Below are 24,932 nucleotides of genomic sequence, written 5' to 3'. Positions count from 1 at the left end.
GATAAGATCCTTGTGTTTTGTGACAGCATTGATCTCATTAGTATGCTCCCCTTGAATAATATCTTTTTGCTCCCCCTGAACAATATCTTTTTCCTGAAGTCGAACAGTTTCTATGATGAACAAAGATGAATGATTCTCTTGTTCTAGAGTCACCCCTGAAGAGAAGACTGGTAATAAGGTTCATCCTCTTGGAAAGTGACATCCATGGTAATAAAAAGCTTGCGAGAGGGAGGATGATAATACTTATAACCTTAATACCCAAGGAAGATGCATTTGAAGGCCTGCGGGTCAAGCTTTGACCGGGAGGGAGTTGAGTTATGAGCAAAGCAAACGCATCCAAACACATGAGGAGGAAGGTGAGAGGCAATAGTTGGATTAGGAAGCTGACTCACAGGAGTCTTAAAGTCAAGAACATTGGAAGGAACCCGATTTATAAGAAAGGCAGCAGTGAGAACAATGTCACCCCAATAATACTTTGGGACATGCATGGTAAATATTAAAGAGCACGTGACCTCGAGGAGATGGCGGTTCATGTGTTCTGGAATACCATTCTGTTCCAGTGTGCGACCACAGGAGGTTTGAAAGAGGATGTCATGGGTATCAAGGTACTGGAGGAAAGGGCCATCAAGGTACTCCATCCTATTGTCGCTTCGGCGAACCTTAACCTGTGTATTGAACTGTGTCTTGATCATTTTATGGAAGGATTGGAAGCTCGAAAAAGCCTTAGACTTGGTGTGAAGAAGGTAGACACAGGTTAGTCTAGTACAATTATCAATAAAAGTAATAAACCATTTATGCCCACCCCGAGTAATTGTCCGAGAAGGACCCACTAAGTTAGAGTGAATAACAAAAAATGGAATAACTTTTATTATCACTTAGAAAATAGGAAGAGTGTGTGTGCTTGGCAAGTTCACAAACATCACAGTTAAAATTATCCATGTTACATTGTTTAACCAAAGAAGGAAACAAACGACCCAAAATATAAAAAAAGGGATGACTAAGACGACGGTGTTCATGATGCAACTGTTGGGGAGCACTGACTTCCCTAGTAATATTAGCTGAAACTGGTGAGGGAGCTGTAGTGAGACGAGGATCCAACTAGTAAAGACCATCCAATACTCTACCATAGCCAATCGTTGCCCCCGTCGCTACATCCTGAAAAACAGAATGGGTAGAAAAAAAGTGAACATAACAATTAAGATTAGTGGTAAGACGATGTATAGAAAGTAAGTTAGCACAGAGATTAGGGACATGCTAAACGGAGGATAGGGAAATGGTTGGGGTGCAAGAAATAAAGCCTTTACCAAAAATAGCTGAGAACCGTCAGCCACTCGGACCTTGTCCTTACCCGAACAAGGTAGATAAGAAGAAAACAAGTTTAAGGAGCCGGTCATATTGTCAAAGGCTCTAGAATCAAGAAGCCATGAAGAGCTATATTGGTGGGAGGCCAGAAATATACTTGATTGGGCAAGATGGGAGGTAGGCCAGAAATATACTTGATTGGGATGAAGTACCACCAACCTCAGGAGTTTTAGCACTCCCTCCCTTTCCACCCCCTTGGGACGTCCATGTAATTTCTAGCAAGTCTCCCTAGTATGATGGGGGCGGCCGCAATAGTCACATTGTATTGGAGGACGAGTAGAACTAGTTTTACCGACTGAACCAACACTGTCCAGAGGTAAAGAAGTCTGTGGTGTAGTAACATGAGCAGACCGAGGAGGTGCAGTAGGAGGCATTATGACAGAATGGTGGTGATCCTCATGCTGAATCATATTATAGGCTTCGAGTAAAGTAGGAAAGGTACTCCTATTGAGAACTTGAATTCGTATCTGATCATACTCCGGATCAAGGCCTGTGAGGAAAACATTAACTTGTTTCATTTCCCATTCCTTTGCAAATGTAGCAGCATTAACTGGACTAGTCATAGTGATAGGGTAGAAGTCCAATTGCTATCATAATGTCGTAAGGGTAGAATAATACGTAGACACAGAAAGATCCTTCCATTTAGTTTCCTAAGCTTGACGACGAATTTCATATATTTGGGCCTAGTTGTTGACTTGACATAAGTGTGCTTCGCAGCATCCCATAACTCCTGGGCTGAATTAAGGAGGAAAAATTGGAACTAATGGATGACTCCATGGAGTTCCAAAGGAATGACATGACTAGGGCATTGTTTACTAACTGGTTATCCTTGGCCGGAGTTTCAGTGGGCATAGAGGTGTCACTATTAATATACCCCAAAATATGAATTACCACGAATGGTAGGGAGGCATGCACGAGACCAAGCTAAGTAATTTGTTCCATTCAACTTAGTGGGACCAGGTTGGAGAGAAGGACGATGGTGAGGAGCAATAGAGTGACTTAGATCACCGCTCCCAGTAGCATCAAATGTACTAGATCCCTCCATGAAAAACCCAACAAATGCACTAGAAATTGGAAAGAAAGTGCTACTCAGAAGATAGGGAGAAGCAGAGAACCATAAAGAGGGCAGAAGCACCTCAAAGATGCATCAAAGAGAATCCACAGCAGTTGTAGAGCCAAATATAGGGCCGGAAAAGGCACCGCTGGAGTTGCATCACCAGGGGCTGGAGAGCACTGGCAGGGACTGGAGTTGTACTGGCAGGGGCTGGAGAGCACCAACAAGGGCTGGAGATGTACCGGCAGGGGCTGGATGGGGCCCAGGAAGACGAAGCCGCAAGCAGGCAGAGCCTTAAAAGGCCATAGAAAGTAGAAACAAGCGGTGGTGGCAGCGAAGGTACACGGTAGGGCGGCAGCGGTAGGTAGCATGGTGGTGGTTAGTGGTGAGCAATGGTTAGCATGGTGTAACATGCATTAACACATGTTGAGTCAACCATGAACCAAGAGGCCGAAGCCCTCGGCGGTGGCAGCGGACTCTAAAATAAATCCCTAAAGGGATTGTGCTCTGATACCAGGTTGAGAGAAAGAGAGAAAAGAGAGAATGATTTGGCTTGTCAATGAGACAGAGGCCACCACTTTATTTATAATCTTGAGAATATTACAAATGTGGTATGATTGCACAATCACACAATTAACACATTAAACATGTGCATAATAAATCTAGGCACTCTAACGTACCTAGTTACATTACACACATTACCAAGAGAACCAAACCAGAAGAGAACCGAACCAAACCAATCTTCAACACTTCAACAATAAATGAAGTAATCAATGTTTTCCTTCTGTGATTTTTTAATTTTGTCTTGCTAAATATAACAGGTATTGTGATAGGAGTGTAAAGAGATGATCCTCTATTTGAGACAGAAATAGGGGAAAACAAAGTCCTAATTTGTAGTTATTGGGGTTTATGGCCTTAGGCTTGAAATTATCCTTGCCCACTAAATTCTTAAGATTCTAAAACACTGTTTCTCAATCGTTTCAGTTTCAGAAGGAAAAATGGAATTGAGGTGAAACGACCAAAACACCACTGAAAAGATCGGAATGGCTGTAGCCTCTAGGCAAAGCATTTGTGTAAACTACTATTTTGTGTTGGCCACCATATTCCGGATTTCGGTTGAGTGAAACAGCATTCACTAATCACTACTAATACTGGATCCTCTTGTTTTCTGAAGTGCATTTTTAGGAGAATCTGTTTGCTGCTAGTCCTACTTTCACTTTTTTCTTTCTCAGTGAGGATGGTGGGGGCAGTAGGTAAGATGAACCCTAGGTTCAGGCTAAACACCCCTCTTACAGGATCCCATGTCACCCAAATCAGAAAAGTCAACCTTCTCAGATGAAGGTCAAACTCTAGCAATCACTCACAAATAAATAGAATAGATGATCTTCAAATGCAGAAGTGATCTACAGGTCAGATTAAAACTAATTGAAAAATAGTCAAATCTGAAACTAAGAATTCAGGAAATAGTTGAATTCTAGTTCCTCGAAATCAAAGAAGCAGATCAGTCTCTATTGCTGGTTGAATTTCACTCGTGGATGGGTGATTCAATTCCCAAAATATCTCAGACTTAATGGTCAGATTTAAAATAATTAAAGATACTTAAGTTCAGGATTTAAAACAGGATAGAAATTAGGAGATTTCTCATTAGATTGGATCAGAAGCTCGGAACAGCAAACCACCCTGGTCGAAGGCCCCCTTTAGACAACGCCTTGAATACCCCAAAAGGTTGACTAGATCTGATGGTCAGATTTACTAAATTGTGAACTCAATTTGGACTGAATATTGCTCTAAAAACAGAGTGTCCGCAGGTTGGTATTCAAGTACTCTCAGATGAAATTCAACAATAACAGAATGCTTAAGAACAGCAGATGAATATTAAGAGTTGAACTACCTGATTTAGAGAATAGAACATTACACAGCAATATCGATCAATAGAAGATTCAAATCAGTACCTTAAATGTAGGGAAAACAGAACATAAGAAAAGAAGAATAGGTAACTATGGCTTCCCTCCAAAACAAGGAACAAAATCTCACTGCCCTCTAAAGATCTCTCAACTCCTAGTGAATCGCGCAGCATCCATTGAAAAACACTTGAAACTTTCATTCATCTGAATCCTCTTTTGAGCCTTGGCTCTTACAAGCTTTATATAGAAAACTAGATTGGAATCCTAATCTGACTGGGAAAATTCAATCCTAGTGCTAATAACAAAACATAGTTTAAAAAGAAAACCTTCTCACCCAAGGTGAGGGGATTCAAAGCCTATTAAACAACTTAGACTTAAAAAGATTCAACTAAGCCTAATCCCATATGCCTGTTAGGGTTTAGGGTTTAAGCACAAGGTTGCTTAAAGCATTACACCCTGAGTATCGAGTTTGGAATAGCCAGGCGGCTGCCTCCAGCTAGTATTTATAAGAAAACTAGGGTTTAGGTCAGATGGGTTAATTACTAGATTTCCCCTCACAGCCTGAGCTTTAATACTAGTAGGATTATATTAGAACATATGAAGAGATATTACCATAATACCCTTACAATGCCTACCTTCTACCCATATTTTAGGCCCATTAAAGTGGCCCTCTACAATGGAAACACATGGGATCAACACATACATAACCCAACCCAAGGCTTATTTCTGATAAGATAAGCCCATTTATGTTAGTTATCTACATCAGAGGATCTTTCTTTATGTTCTCAATTTTGATTTATGCTTGTTGGCTTGACCAAAGTAGAATAGTTTTCATTTTCTCCTTCTTTCTGTTGTACCTTTTTAATGCCTAAAAAATATATATTTTGTTGATGAGATGCCAGTATAAGGAGGCCAGTTTCTCTTGTAGATTTCTTCATCTCTAAGCAAGACAAAAATGCTAACCTGTTTCAATTCCATCTCCAGTTCCTGGTGAATATTTTGCACATTTGGATGCAAATGGTCGAAGAACTGATTTGGATCAACGACCTGAACTCTCAAAGGGTAGTGTAGAATTTGTGGCTCCAACCGAATATATGGTGCGGCCTCCAATGCCACCGCTATACTTTTTCCTCATTGATGTATCAGTATCTGCTGTTAGAAGTGGTATGCTTGAGGTAAGCACGTTTAGTTGAAGGATGATTTTCATGTGTATAAATCAGTTTGCATGCTAGTTTACTGTACATTTCTATTAACTTGGAGCCAATTAATACCTGTTACCTGTAGTTCAGATTTGACAAATGGCATAAAGTTCATAGTAAGAAAGAATTTTGCACATAGAAGACCCTTTTAGGTTTTTTGCTTACTATATTGCTCGGGGAGGGGGAGGAAGGGAGTACTCTTATGAATTTTTTCCCCCTATAATTGTAGTGTTTAGCACATTGACATATGTTTCAATGCACCTGTGTAGCTGTGGATCAGTTGGCCATTGAAGAGGCTTTTAGGCTTTTTCTTGGTATATGGGTGGGGGAGGGGATAATGTTTTATTCATTTGTTCCTTAATGATCATGTATCGAATGTGCTTCATTTGGCGTTCTTTGTAGATCTTTGGACATGTCGTGACCTTCAACTTTATTTGGCAGGTGGTAGCAAAGACCATTAAATCTTGCTTGGATGAGTTGCCTGGCTTTCCCAGAACACAGATTGGGTTTTTAACTTTTGACAGTACGATACATTTTTACAATATGAAGGCAAGTGAATTTTCCATCAACTGATTATAGGAGCAGGCATCATTAGGTGATTCTGATTAATGTTGATTATTTAGCTCTCTGCTGCTACTCATAATCCACCGGTTGAGTTGTTGCATTGATGCTTTTCCTCAAGTTACTGTCAATACGTCTTCATGTCTAGCAAATCATATTAACTTGTTTTTTTTTTCATGTGCCAGTCCTCTTTGACACAGCCTCAAATGATGGTGGTGTCGGATTTGGAAGACATATTTGTACCATTGCCAGATGATCTGCTTGTCAACTTGTCTGAATCAAGAAATGTGGTGGATGCATTTCTAGATAGCTTGCCATCCATGTTCCAGGACAATGTAAATGTGGAATCTGCTTTTGGTCCAGCTCTGAAGGCAGCATTCATGGTTATGGTATGTCACTTTTCCAATACTTTCACCAACTCTTAATTCTTTTCTCTATTGATATCGTAGTTGTTGAGGCGACAAGGCGACCAAGGCATTAGAGGGCCGACTAAGCACTTAGGCGACAAGGCTGCCTATTATTTTTTTTATTTTTATTTTTTAATTATTTTATGTATCCAACAAAAAGTCACAAACACATAATACTCTACAATAAACTTAAAAAAAGAATACTCTCCAATTAACAATGTATAATTCATAGCTGTCAAGGCGGCAAAGGGGTGTCTAAGCGCTTAGGTGTAAAGGCGCCCGTCTAGGCGACCAAGGCGCCCCCAAGTGTTATTTTTTATTTTCCCCTTTTTCTAACATTGTTTAGTATGCTACAATATATACCTTTTACAATCAAAAGTCAACATTAAGCCTCCTCAAAATATCAACATTAAGCCACATTAAGTCACATCAAGTCATAAAAAATCAATATTAAGCCATATCAAGTCATCAAAAATCAACATAAAACTAGAAGACAACAGAACTGAAGAAGCAAGTTATTGGAAGTTTGAAACAATCAAACATACATTTGGTTTATACTAGTCTCACATTTGGTTTATACTGTTTTGAGAAAATATGATCTTATCTATAAGTAATTAAATTGTTCTCGATTTAGAGAAATGTTTTTGTTCTCTAAGAAGTTTGACTAGTCAGATGATTTTATTTTTACATGAGACTTTTAGTATTAGGCAGAGCACAAAACCAGCTTTCCATCAAATCCAAAATTGCTTTAGTCTGATTTATATTGAAGAAGTTATGTTCCGGTCAAACCTCATTTGGTATGTGCGAATGCTGTCAAAATTGCTCTGAATGAAAATATTTTTTTAGATGTCAAAACAAATGAATGTTTTACCGCACTTTTGGTTTTTAGCAATGGTTTACCATATTAAGATTTATAGAATTTTTAGATTTGAGAAAAAACCCAGCATTAGAAAGTTGAAAATTTGACCTACCGTCGAAAATCCAGTTTGTGTTCTTGAACCGGGGGGTTGACTTTTTATCCTTTTGAAATTTGATTTTTAACTCTTTTTATTGGATTCAAATAGGGGGGTATTTACTTATTTATGAATAATATCTTAAGTAAACATTTACTTAAATGATATTTGACATAAATAAGGACCAATACCAGGTTCGATACCAATAAAAAATAGTGCAAGGCGCCTTGCAATAAGGCGGAGGTCGCCTAGGCCCCAACAAAACCTCCTGGACGCCTAGGCGATGCCTTGACAACTATGTGTTAGTGTTGTTAGATCTAATGTGATAAGGGTAGTTTGGAACTAGTCTTATATCTAGTTGTCCTAGTGTGTATTTTCTATTTTTTTACCTTTCTTATCTTTTACCTCCCTAGGGAGGTGCATGTAATATTCTCAAAGCCTATTAGTGAAGTAATATAGGTGTGGAGAGCTCTCTCTCTAATAACACACATTACAACCGAAATATCCTTGTTCCGTTCCTCTTGTCTCCTTCTTCTCTTCCTCTCTTCTTCTTCTTCCTCCAACTTTTCCTTCTTCTCTTACTTGTTTACCTAATCTAAAATCCAACTCTATGGTATGATTTATGAATAACTTAATAGCTCATTAAAGGTAGTAAGCTACACAATCATATAAATTAACTTCTCATTACAACACTAGCAATCTCAAATCTTAATCAGTATATGCTAACAGCCCATTAAAGCAATAACAATCTCAATCAATCAATAAATATATATGTGTATATATATATATACACACACACTTTCACATATGAAGTAATAAGAAAAAAGGACTTCAGCCTAACCCTACATACAATTATGCAACTAAAAGCTAACCAAGTAACCAACTACATCATTGTATGCACAGTTACACACACACATTTGAGGTCGAAGAGAAATTGTATAACTCAATAATGAAAACTTAGATTGTTCCAAAAATAGTTCGTGGTCTATTCAGATGATAGAACAGTCCTGCAAAATTTGAAGAAATTCTGATAGCAGGATTTTGAATTTCAGGGAGCCCTTGTTCTGATGGGAAAATAAACAACAGAATTAGAGCTGTACCAATCAATTGATCAGGAATTTCCAGATCTGAGTTCAGAAATTCAGAGTCCAATAAGACAGAAACTGATGTATCAATTTGGAAGCAAAAGTGCAAAAGTGCAAAACAGATCAATATATATATATATATATATATGGAAATATGTGATTAAATAAAAACCAGAATCAGATTTGCAAAATAGAGATATCGCAAGCTATAGAATAGACAAAAATCTGACTTGTTGGGAAGAATGGAAAGGATAGAAGATAAATAAATAGAAGAAAGAAGAAAAAGGAGAGAGGGAAATAAATGAATTGGTGACGAGAAGTAGAAGAAAAAGGGGGGAAAACAGAATCAAGGAGGTAATGCAGACCAAAGGTGGTGATCTGCTATGATGGGCTTCACAGAGAGAACAATAGAAGAGTTAGATGAAAGGAGGGGAAAGGGAAGAGGGAACTCACGTTCACACACACACACTCTCACAGAGCTTCACAAATAACTTCCATTAATCAAATCTTCAAATCTGAGCTCTCCTACGATTACAATGAATAAATAGAAAATAGTCTTGCATAGGAATAGAAACCTAACTAAAATAGAAACAACCCCAAATGGAAACTACCAAAATGGACCATAGCTAAAGAAAGGAAACTAACTATGAAGCTCCTATGTAATCTACCCATGAAATAAAATAAACCAAACTAACTATTGCATCTTAAGTGAACTACCAGCCCTTGCCAGACCAGAAAACCGGTTTAGGACCAGTCCTTTGTTTGGGCTTCCAAAGTGGGTCATGTCGGTCCAGCCAGGCTAAGGCAACTGCATCAGCTCTCCTCCTCTGAAAAGAACTCGGCTCCGACGAGTTCAGATAGGGTCCAAGAATGCTATCTGAGTCAACTTGCCGTAGGAGAAATGTACCAGCTGTCTTCTTGGGTTTGATAGATGGAAGATCCTTCCCTGGGAGGAATTTCATCTCAAGTCTACCATGCTGAAAGGAATATTTATTCTCATACCCACAGTGCCTGGCTTTCTTGTCATACAACCATGGGCGTCCTAAAAGAATGTGGTAGACTTTCAAAGGGAGGACATCACACTGCACTTGATCAATCAGTCCACCAATGGAATATGTGAGCAAACACCTTTCATTAACCTTGAGGTTTGTGTTGCTCACTCATGCAACCTTGTAGGGATTTGGAAGAGGTGCCGTCTTTAATCCCAACTTGCGAACAACATCTTCAGCGACAATGTTGGTGCAACTGCCTGAATCAATCACCATATCACATAGTTTGTCATTGCATCACACCTTGGTGTGAAAAATACTGTTATGACGCCATATCTTCCTCATTAGAAACTTTCTGCATAGCCAAGAGGGGGCGAATAACATAGCAATACTGATGCTCGTCATCACTATCATCATAATCAACCTCATTGGCTCACGCTCATGTTCAGCCACCAGATTGACTGTCGCTGTGGGCCGTTGCTCCTTTGGATCAAATGGTATAAAATTGTCCTTGTCAATGTGGGCTACCAAACGGTTAGGGCACTGAGCAGTCATATGGCCATTCCCCTTGCACGTGAAGCACTGAATAGCTATTTTTGGCATCACCAAATTTCTGTCATATCCATGTTGAGGTGGAGAATAAGGTCTATCTGAGCCTCACCGAGGTGGGGAGTAAGGACGAACTGGTCGTGTAGGTGCCACAGAAGAACCCATGCCTGTGGTTTGTTAACGAAGCTGACTTCTCCTGAAAAGAAGACTGCTGTGTGCGAAAGCTACCACCTCTAGAATATGTGTTAATAAAATTTCTTCGATTGTAAGGTTTCCTCAAATTTTCCTCAACCTGATAGGCCACCTGAACTGCTTCCTCCACAGTAGGTAGTCTACTGGCGGTAAGTACAGCACTGATTTGTGGATGCAAGCCATTGTGGAACTGCGCCACTAAGACTTCCCCATCCCACTCAAACTCAGATTGAGTGCGAAGTAATAAAACTTGGCCACGTACTCGTCAACTGACAAACTATCCTGTCTCAACTGCAAATTTAAGGTGTACACGCTGCTTGTAATCATTCGGTTGGAATCTTCGGTCCATTGCAGTTCACATCTCAGCCCATGTAGTAACTTGGCCAAGACCTCGAATGCGGTTCTACTGTTGGTGTTTGGTCCACCAAACCTGGGCCGTGCCTTTCAACTTACCCTCTACAAATATCAATTTCCTGGCCTCTGGCAAATTGTACCATCTAAAGAAAATTTCCAAGCTATGAACCCAGTCAAGATATTGCTCCGGGTCGAGGTCTCCATTAAAATCAATGACTTCCAACCATGCTGCTTTGTCCACGCCTTCATATTGTCCAGCCCCATATGGTGATGGTGGTGGTGTGTAGTTGGAAGAAGCCACAGATAGCATGAGACTCTTTCCTTTCTCAGAAGCCATCAATCGATCAATCGAAGCTTGCATAAATTCCATCATTGTCTGGATGGAATTAACAGTGGTGGTGAGAGTGTCCAGTTTGGCATCTGTTTCAGCTTTATAAGAATTTAACTGTTGGTGAAGTTCACTGTTGGTTACCATGGTTATGCTAAAGCAAGAGAACACTCAAAAGACAAAGGTTGAATGGCAAAATAGTAACTAAAAGGGAATTTTATGACACTAATGGCAGAACTGTAATTATGGGAAGTGCACCAACAAACACAAAAGGGAATGGAATTTCACGTATAAGGTGAAGGGCAAACTGGGAAGTGGGTGAATAAAAGGATAAAGCAGAATTAATAAAAGACTGAGGGGCAGTTTAGGAATAGAAAATAAGAAAGTGGGATTGTGGGTAGGGGGGATTACCGTCTCCTGCTTAGCCTGATTCTGTCGAACCAGAGAGGAAGAATGGAGGAAGGCGCTGCGGGGAAGGAGGGGCTGATGACTTCGATGGACGCGACAATGCAGGGGAGCCAGTCGGGGAGTTGAATCGTGAGAAGCTTCTGAAACAGGTATGTACCTTTTTTTTTCCTTTTCTGCTTCTCGATTTCTCTCTTCACTTCTTCTTTCTGTGTCTCGCACTCTCTCTGCTCTCTGCACCTTTTTTTTTTTTTTTTCGGTTCGGTTCTGGCGGAACCAAGGAAGTGGGTGATGGTGGGTTGGGGATTATGGTCAGGGAATCGAAAGAGATGGGAATGGGGGTTTGTCGGTGGGAATTGCAGGGGTGGGGTGGGTCGACGGAAGGAGTGAGTCTTTTTTTGGTGGGAATCGTAGGAATGGGCTGGGGTTAGGGTTTCAGTGGATGTCAAAGGGAGGGATGGGTTTAGGTTTCAATGGGTTGGGGAAGAAAAGAGGATAGAATTGCTGTGATGCCACAGGGGACATTATTGCAGAAGTGTTTTTTTTTTCACTCTGCTGGTCGCAGAACAGTAACGAAAGATAGGGGATATAGAAGAAGAAGAATGGGATGAGAGAGATGGACAGGGAAGAAAATGGATCCTTCAGCTTTGATACCAGATAGTGCAGACCAAAGGTGGTGATCTGCTGTGGTGGGCTTCACAGAGAGAAGCATAGAAGAGTTGGAAGAAAGGAGGGGAAAGGTAAGAGGGAACTTGCGTTCATACACACTCTCACATAGCTTCACAAATAACTTCCATTAGTCAAATCTTCAAATCTGTGCTCTTCTACAATTACAATGAATAAATAGAAAACAATCTTGCATAGGAATAGAAACCTAACTAAAATAGAAACAACCCCAAATGGAAAGTAGCTAAGAAGCTCCTACGTAATCTACCCATGAAATAAAAAAAAACCAAACTAAATATTGCATCCTAAGTGAACTACCAGCCCTTACCAGACCAGAAAACCGGTTTAGGACCAGTCCTTGGTTTGGGCTTCCAAAGTGGGTCATGTCGGTCCAGCCAGGCCAAGGCAACTGCATCAGGAGGGGGGCAGGACGACGAAGATGGGAAAAAAAAACATAAGAAACAAAAGAAAAAGAAAAGCAAAAAAGAATCGGAGAGGAGAAGAAGTAGAAGAAGGGAGGGGGGACAGAATCAAAGAAGAAGGTGGAAGGAGTTAGAGCTTTAACTGTTGATGTTGTCATTGTTGTCAACATGGTCAGATATTCAACACACTCACACAGTGGTTCTGGTGTTGCTGTGAAAGGTCATTGGTGGATGACATGTATGGAAGAGCTGAGTATAGAGAGAAAAGGATCAAGGTGAAGTGGCCTAGACACTTAGACGTTGTCAAGGTTCGAGAACTCGCGAGATCTCGCCGAGATCTCGCCGAGTTTCTCGTTTGGGCAAAACCGAGTCGAGTTCCTAGTCGGTACAAAAACTACAATTTCTCGACCGAGATCTCGAAGGTGAAAATCATGGTTTTTAGTACAAAAACCAATATCTCGCAGAGATCTCGGCGAGATCTCGGAGATCTCAGTTGGGCCCAAAGATGCTAGTTAGTTGTATTTAGCCCAATTTTCACCCAAAACCATTTCCAACATAAGAGAGAGCAGAACAGAAGTTCTTAGGCTCTAAACCAAGGGGAAAAACCTCTCCTTCAAATTTCTTCTTCTTTCTTTCGATTGTTGGATGGAATGCACTGCTTTGGAGTTAGATTGAAGTGCCAAAGTGAAGATTCAAGTGCCAATTTGGAGCATCATCACCTATTTGCAAGATTTCAAAGGTGTTTTCTATTTCTTCCCCAAATCTATTTTTTCCAAAAAATTTTGTAATCCTTGTTAGATTCATGTGGTTTTAATATATGTTGAACATCTTTGCCCGATCTATCACTTCATGGAGTCGGATTTTTTTTTCAGTTAATAAATTATTTATTATAATTTCTGGAAAAATAAATGATTTATTTGAAAAAAGAAAATGAAAAAAATAGGATGAATAGTGATTGTTTGAAAATGATTTTGATATATGTTAAACTACTTGGGATGCTCTACAGCCCCATTGATATATATAGATTATGTTGTTTTAGACTTTTAGTACGACTCGTCGCCTACCAACCTATGGTCCAAAGTGAAACTCATATTTGGACTTGTTTTTTGGCAAATCTGGGCATGCCATTGTGTTTAAATGGCCTGAAATAGGCTGGATACCAAGTTTCAGACCCAAAATATGTGTACAACCCACCGAGTTGGGGTCCGAGTCCAAAAAAAAATTGCACCAACTCGCCGAGATCTCGGCGAGATCTCGGCTCGACTCGGTTTCTGGCCTAGCCGAGATGCCACCGAGACCCGAGTTCTCGAACCTTGGACGTTGTAGGTAAAACAATTTCAGAACTCTGATTTTTGGCTCAATCTGTTGAAGCTCGAAACACAAATACTACAGCCCTTCAAGTCCTCTTTTCATTGGCTTTGGAATCACAGGTCAATCGGAATTTGTATGTGGGAGATATGGCTTAAAACATTAGCTGTTGCACATAATTTCCAGAATTCCTGTTTTACAAAACGTCACTTTAAGAGAATTTCGAGGTGGCTTAATGGCAGATTATGGAGTAGCTCAAAACATGAATGATGTAGATCTTCAAGTCCTTTTTCAAGTGGTGCAAGTTCCAAGTCATTCCGACATCGGATGAGGGAGTTACGACTATTTACCCGATAACATGCAGAAGATGGCCAAACCAGGTGGTTCAAGGATGGATTTTGACCTTTGGTTTCTTACTATTTAATGTGCAATTAGGGCTTTAGTCCCTACCTCTTCTATGTGCCCAAAGAGAGAGATGTAAGGAGAGAGCCACCTCAAGGAGAGAAGAAGGAGAGAGATTCAGGAGGTGGAACCCTAGATTCCTAGCTTCATGTTTCCTTAATGGCTTAAGCCTTATTGTGAAGCTTTGGTGAAGTGCCTTCAAGAGACATCACAAGGGTTTGTGAAGAAGAGGAAGAGAAAGAGGAGTGCATAATTGATTGGAGATGTCCGATCTACAGCGTCTCCAGACGTTACCCAGCGACATAGGTAGCCAGTTGAACAAATCCCTTGTTATTGAATTTCACAGTACGTGTAGATGTTTGTGAAAATGCTTATATGAATACCCATGATGTATTGGGGTGGGATTTGTAGTTGTTGAGCTTGTAATTGGAGCAACATTATAAGCTCATTGTTCTTAGTATTATTGGTGTCCTGTGGGGGCTGGACAGAGAGGTGTTGTAGCATCTTCACAGTTGTGGCTGTGTAAATTGGGGTTGTAGCCCTTGCCTTTGTTGTAGCAAGGGTGAAAGCAGGGATGGGGGTTCCTGAATCATTGTAGCAATCAAAATCTTAATAGAGTATTGAGCAATATACGAAGCCCCGAGTTGGGCATTTCTCCATGGACGTAGGCACACTGTCGACCCACGTAAATTTCCTGTCTCCTATGTTGTGATTGTGTGGATATATATTTAGAGTGTATTTGATACAGGATGGGTTTGAACACCGGGGGTAGACCTTCCAACACGGTTGTGTGCCTTTGGTTGAGAGGCAGTGTGTGCCACACGACTGATTGTGTGCGATTGGTAAAAAGGCCAGAGATAACCATTCTGGTTTTGGGAGACGTGAGTATGTGCTTGACTAAGGGTTGTTAGACATCATAGTTGAGTATTGGCGACGCCAATGAGCGAGTTGAGAAGCGAATGAGTTGGGATTGAATTTTTTATAAGACATTGATTCACCCCCCCTCAGTGTCACTTTGGGACCAAGAAGGAGGAAAAAGTAGGGAAAAAAAAAAAGAACTCAATTTACTTGAAAGGTGCCGCCTGAAAGGTAAGGTGTCACCAGAAAAGAGGGTATAGCCTGCTCATGCCCCAAGTGCCGCCAACCATCCAGTCCAGGTAGGGTTCTTTGGAGAAGAGAATATAAGGCTTTGTATCAAGTTGCAGTCTTTCACTTTTTATTTATTTATTAAGAAACTGATTCTATGCTTCTCACCTACATTGTAATCTGTACACAAGCCAATAAAAGTAAGAGAAATATTATAATTTTACAAAAACAAAACATTAATAAACAAAAAGGCATCTACCCAGGGACCTAGGCAGCCCAAGGCGCACTAGCCAATGCCCTTGGATCCAAGGCGCCCCTTAATGAGTTAACAAAAGGTGGGTGATTGCCCAGCCTTTGAAATTCCGCTCCGACACCTAGATGACACCTAGGCGACGCTTTGATAACTATGATTGATATCGTATGAAATGTTTATTGTATTATCAAGTTACTAGGTTTGTTGATGCGCCTGAGGGTAGCACTTAATTAACAACTTGATGCTGACTTGTGTTGTTCTTTAACAACAGAACCAACTTGGGGGTAAATTGTTGATCTTCCAGAACACTCTACCATCACTTAGCATTGGCCGCTTAAGGTTACGAGGAGATGATCATCGTGTTTATGGAACAGATAAAGAAAATGTACTGAGAATACCTGAGGATCCGTTCTACAAGCAAATGGCTGCTGATCTTACCAAGTATCAGATAGGGGTGAACGTATATGCTTTCAGCGACAAGTACACTGATCTAGCATCACTAGGTACATTGTATTTAAAATTAGTCATTGAATTATCTATGGTGGTATCCTTATTTCACATACAATTAATCTTTTCCCCCCTGATAGGAACTCTGGCAAAATATACTGGTGGACAAGTATATTACTATCCAGGTTTCCAATCAACTATCCATGGTGAGAGACTGAGATATGAGCTTGCCAGGGACCTTACAAGGGAAACTGCTTGGGAAGCTGTGATGCGTATAAGATGTGGCAAAGGTTCATTCCAAATATTTGCTTTCTAATTAGCTAGGGAACTCAAGATCTATTGTTTCTTTCGCAGAAGATCTGTTGCAGACATTTTTATTTTGAATATGAATCTTTCTTGCTTTTCAGGGATCCGATTTACAAATTATCATGGACACTTTATGTTAAGATCTACAGATTTACTGGCACTTCCAGCTGTTGACTGTGATAAAGCCTTCGCAGCACAGTTGTCTCTGGAAGAAACATTATTGACGACTCAGACTGTATATTTCCAAGTTGCTTTGCTGTATCCTTCGAATTATAAGTAGATTATTGCAGTTTGCAGTTCTTGAATTGAATATAAGACTTTATTCCTGACTGATATTCATATTTTGTCTTTCGCTTTATGATGAATTTGGGTGCTTCTATATTCTGCAAAACTACTTATGCATTTCTGCTTGTCCTGTATCTGGATGTGTTATTGTTCTCAAATACATTAATCTAATCTATATGCTTAAATTTCTTAGATTGGAAAACATATATAATACCAAAAATCAATTTTTGCAATGGCAACCCATTATTTCTTGCACCAGATTGTACAATTGATGTGTTTGCATCTTGAATATTTATACATGCTTGTATCATTTTTTGTGGATGGATGCTGTATTAGTCCGGAATTCATTGGCCATTTGATTACCTATATAACTCTAGCCAGTTATCATCACGCCATAGTTGTCAAGGCGCTAGGCGATCCAAGGCGGTTGAGGTCGTCCCTAAGCGCTTAGGCGGCGCCTAAGCAGTGCCTAGGCGGCCCAAATCGTGTTCCAATATTATTTTTTTAATATATCAGTTCAAGTACACCTAGTCTCACATTTGGTTTAAATGTTCTTGAAATTGGCCATTTTCAAGTGCACCTAGTCTCACATTTGGTTTATACTGTTCTTAGAAAATATGATGTTATCAATAAGTAATTAACCTACTCTCAATTTAGAGAAATGTTCTTGTTTATAAGAAATTTGATTAATCAAAGGATATGATTTTTACATGGGACTTTTTGTATTAGGTTAGAGCACAAAACCAGCTTTCCAACAAATCCAAGATTGCTTAAATCTGATTTGTATTGAAGGAGTTATGTTCTGGTCAAACCTTATTTGGTTTGTGCGAATGCTATTAAAATCGCTCTAAATGAAAATATTTTTTTAGATATCAAAACAAATGAATATTTTACCGCACTTTTGGTTTTTAGCAATGCTTTACCATATTAAGATTTATGAAATTTTTAGATTTGAGAAAAACCCCAGCATTAGAAAGCTGAAAATTTCACCTACCACCAAAAATTCAGTTTTTGTTCTTGAACTGGGGGGTTGATTTTTTATCCTTTTGGAATTTGATTTTTAACTATTTTTATTGGATTCAAATAGGGGTATTTGCTTATTTATGAATAATATCTTAAGTAAAACATTTACTTAAATGATATTTGGCATAAATAAGTGTCAGAACCTGGTTCGATTCCAATTAAACCAATGCAAGGCGCCCTACAATAAGGCGGCAGCCGCCTAGGCACCTAGATATCCGCCTCCGCGTAGACGCCTAAGTGGCGCCTAGGCAACGCCATGACAACTATGCATAACACTTCCTCTTTTCATGTTTCTTTTTCCCCTCTCTCCTTCCATCTCAACAATTGAATTATCATTCTTTGTATTGTATCATGAAAGGTACTTTCAACGGTTTCACTCTTTTAGCTTGGTGTACAATCCATTCGTCCATTTTGGAGCTTCGGATACCCCTAGTGTAGCCAACATTTGAAAATATGTTGTTGCCTTTATTGACTAATAATCAAGAGTTCCTTAGCGAGGGAAAGATACACATCATCTTCAGGTGAACGGCGTATTAGAGTCCATACAGCAGCAGCACCTGTGGTATCAGATCTTGGAGAAATGTACCGCCGGGCTGATACTGGTGCCATAGTTTCTTTGCTTACTAGGCTTGGTATGATTAAATTCCTATTTGATAGTTGGTACTTTGCCAATATTTTGTGAAATTCAGTGTGTCATGAAAACTTGTGCTACAGCGATTGAGAAAACTCTGACCCATAAGCTGGAAGATGCACGACACTCTGCGCAGTTGAGGATTGTGAAAGCTCTTAGGGAATATCGAAATCTCCATGCTGTGCAACATCGCTTGGGGGGCAGGATGATATATCCAGAATCTCTGAAATTCTTGCCTTTGTATGGATTAACTCTTTGGAAATCCACACCTCTCCGTGGGGGATATGCTGATGCTCAACTTGATGAACGCTGTGCAGCTGGATTCACTATGATGACTTTGCCTGTTAGAAGGTTACTGAAGCTTCTCTATCCCAGCTTGATCCGGATTGATGAGCATCTTGAAAAGGTAAGGATCCCTTGCATGTGTGGCCTGCTCAAATAATTAATTTGTCATATCTCAAAATGCTACTCATCTCATGCATGCAGGGATCCACTAAGGCCGATGATTTTAAGAATTTCTCAAAAAGTTTACCTTTATCCACTGAAAGTTTGGATCAAAGAGGTCTCTATATTTATGATGATGGGTTTCGCTTCATTCTTTGGTTTGGCAGAATGCTTTCATCTGCTATATCTTTCAATTTACTTGGAGTTGACTTGTCTGTGCTTCCTGATCTATCTAAGGTATGGTCTCCTTCGCTTTATGGGCTAAAATTCTTGGGATTTTCTTATATTTAGATATTTTTTCTTTTTTTGATAGTGATAAAGCATGATTACTATAGGTTTTACAATTTAATCATCTATGATAAGGTTTAGCAAGAATGTTATGTTACCTCACTCTTTTTTTCTGAACTCAGTTGAAAATGTACACATTGTAACTGTGACTTCAATGGTTTGTCTGTGAGCATAAAGGCTTACAATTCTTACATGAGATGAATATGGTCTCTCTTTCTCTCTCTCTAAATTAAACCTTGTTTAATATTTGTCTCTGTTATTTTGGTCATGAACTTCTTAAATGCAAACATATTATACACCTATTAAATCGTTCTGCCATCTTTGTTCATTCTGACCCATGTTGTTGAAAATCCAACCTGAATTATACCTGAACGTATTCTGGACCGTATTTTCCCTACCTAAATTAACTAAGAACCGGACCGTGCATCCCTGTAAATTCAACACAATTTGAAACCTGTAGTGACAATGTGTTATAAATGTATAACCTAATGACAGTTTTACCCCCCTCATATATTTTTGAATTTTTCTCAAGCCGTAAGTGCCAACATACAGTCAGGGCATGAGGTCCACAAATTTCTCCTAGGCCATAGCATCTCCAAATGGTTACCACTATTTTTGGGATAGGACCATTTGCTGTTCATTGAGAACCTGTCTCGAAAAACTCCATGCCACTGAAAAAACAAGCATAAAATGAGACAATGTCCTGTTGATCTCCACATGAACTGCATCTACTAATGTTTGCCAATAAAGACGCTCTGTTCTTTGTTTGCTGGCTATGATTTTTCTGTAAAAATATGCTATTTTTCTTATCAAGTGTACTGTTTCAATCTAAAGATTTTCCCATATATAGTACTTGCATTAACCCATAGTTTGGCAAACACTAACTTCTTCCTGTAAACCTGAGATATGTGGCTATTTGTTAGTTTTCCTACACCAAAACTATCATCAGATTAGATGAAGATGAAAGTACTAAGGATGCTTGATGCAGACAGGTATCCAAAAAGGATCTAAACATCCTGCGGCCCTGCGGGTAATGTACCCAATTAAGAATGCTAAGGGATATTAATTGGGGGAGTTGAGCTGTAGAAAATGAACAGTACTTCCTGTTTGCAGGTTTTTTAGATCCCTTTAAATCTCTGCCTGCATGAACGCCACTGAAAAAGCTACCAATCAACTTAATTCTATGAAGGTGAAATTTGATTCGAGAAGCCAAATTCAATGCTATCTGAGCCTTTATGATGACAACCCTAATAAAGCTGCTTTTTGAAGTGTAGCCCCCCAACCTTATGATTACTTAAGGGGGAGCTAAGTTCTAGTTGCTAAATTCTATGAAAACCATGTGCACAGATGACTGGGTACATAATTTAGAGATTTTCTTTTAATTGGTATGGCCTGACTAAGATCCTTTTTTTTTTAAAAAAAAAAGCGACTTTGCTGCTATTAAGATGAGAAGTACAACCATGTTGTGCTGGAGTGGAAAGAAGATGCGAACTGCCAAATAAGTTCTTGAGCCTTTAGATATTGGGCTGAGATCAAACGCATGGAGGGTGAGGTTTTCTTCCTACTGACCATGAGGATTGTTTACACTTGAGGCTTCACCAATTGAGATGAGGGCATATCTGTAAGAGAATACAAGTTCTACTATGCCATTTCTGCACTGGGTTATGGCCTTATGCTAGCACGTGCACATTTGGGTTGCTCCCATCTTTCTGGCTTCTGGACCAAAATTACAAGCCAGTCCAAAAAAGCAGTATGTACAGTATGTTGGGTTAGTTCCTTGTCCCTGGATTCTACAAGCAGAAGCCAGATGGCATCATAACCTGCACTGGTTTTTTTTTTTTTTTTTTTTTGGGGGGGGGTGGGGGATGGAAGGGCAGGACCTTGAGCTTCTTGGGCTTCTGGTGTCCGTCAAAGCATAAAATCCAAGAATCTGGTGAGAAGACTCCCAAGCAAGATTCTTGGATTCTGCTTCTCCAACTTCAGAAGCAGGAATCTAGAATCGTAGAATATAAGAAGTAGGAGCTAAGCCAAACATTGCCCACTTCTGCTGATTTTCAATGGGATAAAGAAGTTATGGTTGCGATGTTGTATACTTATATAATGATTGCTATGTCGTATACTATGTCATATACTTTGAAGAAGGCAGCTATGAGGCAGGATATTTGCATGATGTGAGATATGGCAGAATCTTCTATTGGGCTGTCTTCCAAATTCCAATATCACTCTCTTTAAGATTCATTTAGCTTTTTATGTGCCTCTACATGAATTCTCTTGTTGTTTCATGCAATTTAATCATGGTAAAGTCTAATCATTAGCCTTGATGAACTTTGTATGATTGTGTATTTTTCGTGACTACATGGTGGACATGGCTAATGGGTTGGTCCATTTGATGATGGACTATGCACCCATCTCACTATATCGAGTTTCAGCCTGTAACAAGCAAGGAAAGTGGCTCAAAGTGAGCTGTTATTTTTATGATTTTTTAAGACTACAAAGTAATCCCAACTTAGGAAATTGTGGCAAGGCTTGCTGGGATTTGCTAGAATTATATATGATAGGTAAAAAAATTAAATCAGGAACCTAATAAAACATAAAACAGAATTTAGATATGAATAAAAGAGAGAAATCGGGAAGCTATATTAGATGGACACTGTATTGTAATTAATTAAGAAAATTGATTTTTTCTTGAAGGGAGATGGCAACATGTGCTGTAGGGTATGCAACTGAAACATGATAAACAGTGCTATTAAAGGGTTTCGAATCATATTTTATGATTGGATTATTTAGAAATCAATTATAAAAATCAGAATATAAAGTTTCATAACAATAGTATAGTCTATCCCTTTAATATTGTCTATGAATTGCGGCTACTACCTTATTTATTCTTGTTATTATGGTCAGCATATGCCCCTAGTATCATGGATCATTTCTTGGTAATTATATGGAGCTAATGCTTACTGACATTGTGACCTGGATTGATTTTCTCATAATTTCTTTCACCCTCTTTTCCAGTTTTTTAATGTGTCCATAGTCAACCTTCTCTAATGCTGTTTTGCTCTTTTCTTCTTGAAATTCAGGTTATCCTTTGTGAGAGAGACAACGAGATGTCAAGAAAGCTAATGGGGTTACTAAAGAGATTTAGGGAAAGTGACCCTTCCTATTACCAGTTGCCCCAGGTTTTAAGACAAGCCGAACAACCAAGAGAGAGTATGTTGCTACTTGCAAACCTTGTGGAGGATCAAAATGGTGGAACTAGTGGCTATGTTGACTATATAATGCAAATACACCGGCAGGTCCAGCAAAGTGCATAATATGCAGGTGATAATGGATTTAAATTTTTAGTTTTCCATTTTTTTGGAATTATATCTAGTTCCTTTACAAGATACATTGTTGAATGAAATTGATAGATTTCAAATGATAAATAAAGGAGAAAGTTTTCCTCGACCCATAGAGGACGGTTCACCCTCCATCCTAGGCAAGGTTTAAGGTATCGGTATCGAGTATCGTATTGGAAAGGTGATATTAAGAGACATATAAGTATCGTTTCGGAGAGACACAAAATACACTAAAAATACACATGGAAATCTTTAGGATACATGCGAAATACAGTTTTGAAGAATAAAACACTATAAATAAGTAATATGTCAAACATATCATGTATAAAGAGGAGAACAAAGTCTGACGAGAAAAGTGCATTCAATCGATTATATATTAAGGATGGAGTTTCTTACATGTACTAATACAAAAAAAAAAATGCCCTTTTCTGTTAGCCGCCAATAGAACTGATTGCTTGAGTGATCAATAAGATCACTAAGCCCCTTTATTTATAATAAAAGAGAAGAAAAATAATTACAATAATGCCCCCTCATAGCCAAGCCTAACTAATGAGTCGGCTATGGGGGGAAAAGTCCCATAATGCCCTTGCAGCTACACATAACTCGACACTCCCCCTCAAGTTGGTTCATAGATATCATACATGCCCAACTTGAACAAAAACAGATGAAATAATTTCTCACCCAAGCCCTTAGCGAAGACATCTGCCAACTGATCGTCTGACTTCATCAAAGGCATACAAGTCTGTCTATTTTCCAACTTTTCCTTGATGAAGTGTCTGTCAATCTCCGCATGCTTCGTACGGTCATGCTGCACTGGATTATGGCCAATACTAATCATGGCTTTGTTATCACAATACAACATCATTGGGAGATGAACAGAAACACCAAGGTCTTGAAGTAAACCTTGAATCCACAGTAACTCATAGATTCCTTGTGCCATAGAGTAGAACTTTGCTTCAGCACTAGACCTTGCCACAACATTTTGTTTCTTACTATACCAAGTGACAAGTTTTCCACCTACAAAAGTACAATAACCTGAAGTAGACTTACGGTCAAGAGATCCACCCTAGTCAACATCAGTATATGCCTCAATACGAAGATGATCATGCGGAGACAATAGAGCCCTTTTTCCTGGAGCTGACTTCAAGTAATGAAGAATGCAAAGAGCAACAACCATATGTACGGAGTAAGGATCATGCATGAACCGACTGACCGAACTCACCTCTAACGCAATGTCTAGTCTAGTATGTGAAAGAGAAATTAATTTTCCCACTAGTCTTTGATAATGGCCCTTCAGTCGAGTACTAGCCTCTATAGGTGTATCACAGGGATGGCAACCCAACAAACCAATCTCGTTAAAAGACTAGGACATACCATAGTTGTCATGGCGTCGCCATGGCGACGCCTGGCGTCTGCGCGAGAGGGCTGCATGGCGACCTACGCCATGGCACCCTCTTTGATTTCTTCTTCCCGACTCTCTTTCCTCTTCGATTTCTTCTTCCTGTCTTCGATTTCTTCTTCCCTCTTCGATTTCTTCTTTCCTCTTCAATTTCTTTTGATTTCTTCTTCGATTTCTTCTTCCTGTCTTCTTTCCCTCTTCGATTTCTTCTTCTGTCTTTCTTTCCCTCTTCGATTTCTTTCGATTTCTTCTTTCCCTCTTCGATTTCTTCTTCGATTTCTGAATTTTCTTCTTAAAACTTGATAAACAATAGAGAAAAAATAAAACATGGCTTGAGTATACATCTATTAACACATTAAAAATAGAGAAAATAAAAAATAAAACATGGTCGACATGCTCGCCATGGCGGGCGACATGTCGATATATCGACGTGACACCCCTCCACCGACTTGGATCGCCGTGACGCCGTGACAACTATGGGACATACTTCCTTTGAGAGAGAAAGATGCCTTTTGAGGAACGAGTAACTTCAATCCCAAGAAAGTACTTTAATTTCCCTAGATCTTTTATTTCAAACTCACGTCCTAGGAAGCTCTTTAGACGGGAGATCTTTGCACCATCATTTCCTATCACTACAATGTCATAGACATAGACTATGAGAATAGTGACCCTGTCCCTGGACCGCTTGATGAACAGAGTATGATCAACATTACTCTGTATGTATCCCACCGAAATCATGGCTTTGTGAAGTCTGACAAACCAAGCCCGAGGAGACTGCTTCAGCCCATAGAGTGCACGCTTCAGTTTGCAGACTTTGCCTTGATTTTTTTCAGATGAAAAACCGGGAGGAATCTCCATATATACTTTCTCCTCAAGCTCTCCATGAAGGAAAGCATTCTTGACATCAAGCTGCTGCAAATCCCACCCAAAATTTATAGCACATGATAATAAAATATGAATAGTACTCGATTTCGCAACAGGAGCAAAGGTCTCCTGGTAGTTGATCCCATAAGTTTGAGAAAAACCCTTTAATGTAGAACTAATTTAGGTTAAAATTAGTCCCAAATAACCCAAGAATATTCAGCAGTCTCAAAACTCAAACTAGGAACTGAACCATAAAATAGAAGGTTAGGAATTTTGTCAAGCCAGCCAATAGAAGAGGCCCAAGTTCTGATCGAGTGGTGCTTGTGTAGGAAGTAACCTCTGCGGAAAATTCCAGCCTAATCTGATGGTGTGATTATGGGATCCGGAGGTTGATCCAAAATTAGAAGGTTTAGGTGTAGGCTAGATCCCAC

At 39.5% G+C, this 24,932-nt stretch overlaps 1 protein-coding gene across 3 annotated transcripts in view; it reads left to right on the top strand.

Annotated features, from left to right (window-relative positions):
* The window catches only part of LOC122642392 (protein transport protein Sec24-like At3g07100), a 57,185-nt gene that overhangs the window by 19,087 nt on the left and 13,166 nt on the right, over nucleotides 1–24,932 (top strand). For all 3 annotated transcript variants that reach the window (XR_006330037.1, XR_006330038.1, XM_043835842.1), the window contains exons 4-13: nucleotides 5,305–5,495; nucleotides 5,961–6,068; nucleotides 6,266–6,469; nucleotides 15,751–15,982; nucleotides 16,067–16,216; nucleotides 16,334–16,490; nucleotides 18,045–18,172; nucleotides 18,255–18,577; nucleotides 18,658–18,852; nucleotides 21,981–22,221. Coding sequence is in view for 1 of the 3 variants with exons in the window: in XM_043835842.1 (XP_043691777.1) it covers nucleotides 5,305–5,495; nucleotides 5,961–6,068; nucleotides 6,266–6,469; nucleotides 15,751–15,982; nucleotides 16,067–16,216; nucleotides 16,334–16,490; nucleotides 18,045–18,172; nucleotides 18,255–18,577; nucleotides 18,658–18,852; nucleotides 21,981–22,214 (1,922 nt within the window). In the remaining 2 variants the exon portion in view is untranslated. The remainder of the gene's footprint in view (nucleotides 1–5,304; nucleotides 5,496–5,960; nucleotides 6,069–6,265; nucleotides 6,470–15,750; nucleotides 15,983–16,066; nucleotides 16,217–16,333; nucleotides 16,491–18,044; nucleotides 18,173–18,254; nucleotides 18,578–18,657; nucleotides 18,853–21,980; nucleotides 22,222–24,932) is intronic.

The sequence above is a fragment of the Telopea speciosissima genome, chromosome 10, assembly GCF_018873765.1.
Source record: "Telopea speciosissima isolate NSW1024214 ecotype Mountain lineage chromosome 10, Tspe_v1, whole genome shotgun sequence".
NCBI lineage: Eukaryota > Viridiplantae > Streptophyta > Magnoliopsida > Proteales > Proteaceae > Telopea > Telopea speciosissima.
Note: the sequence above shows the minus strand (reverse complement) of the source record. Positions and strands in the feature narration are given on the sequence as shown.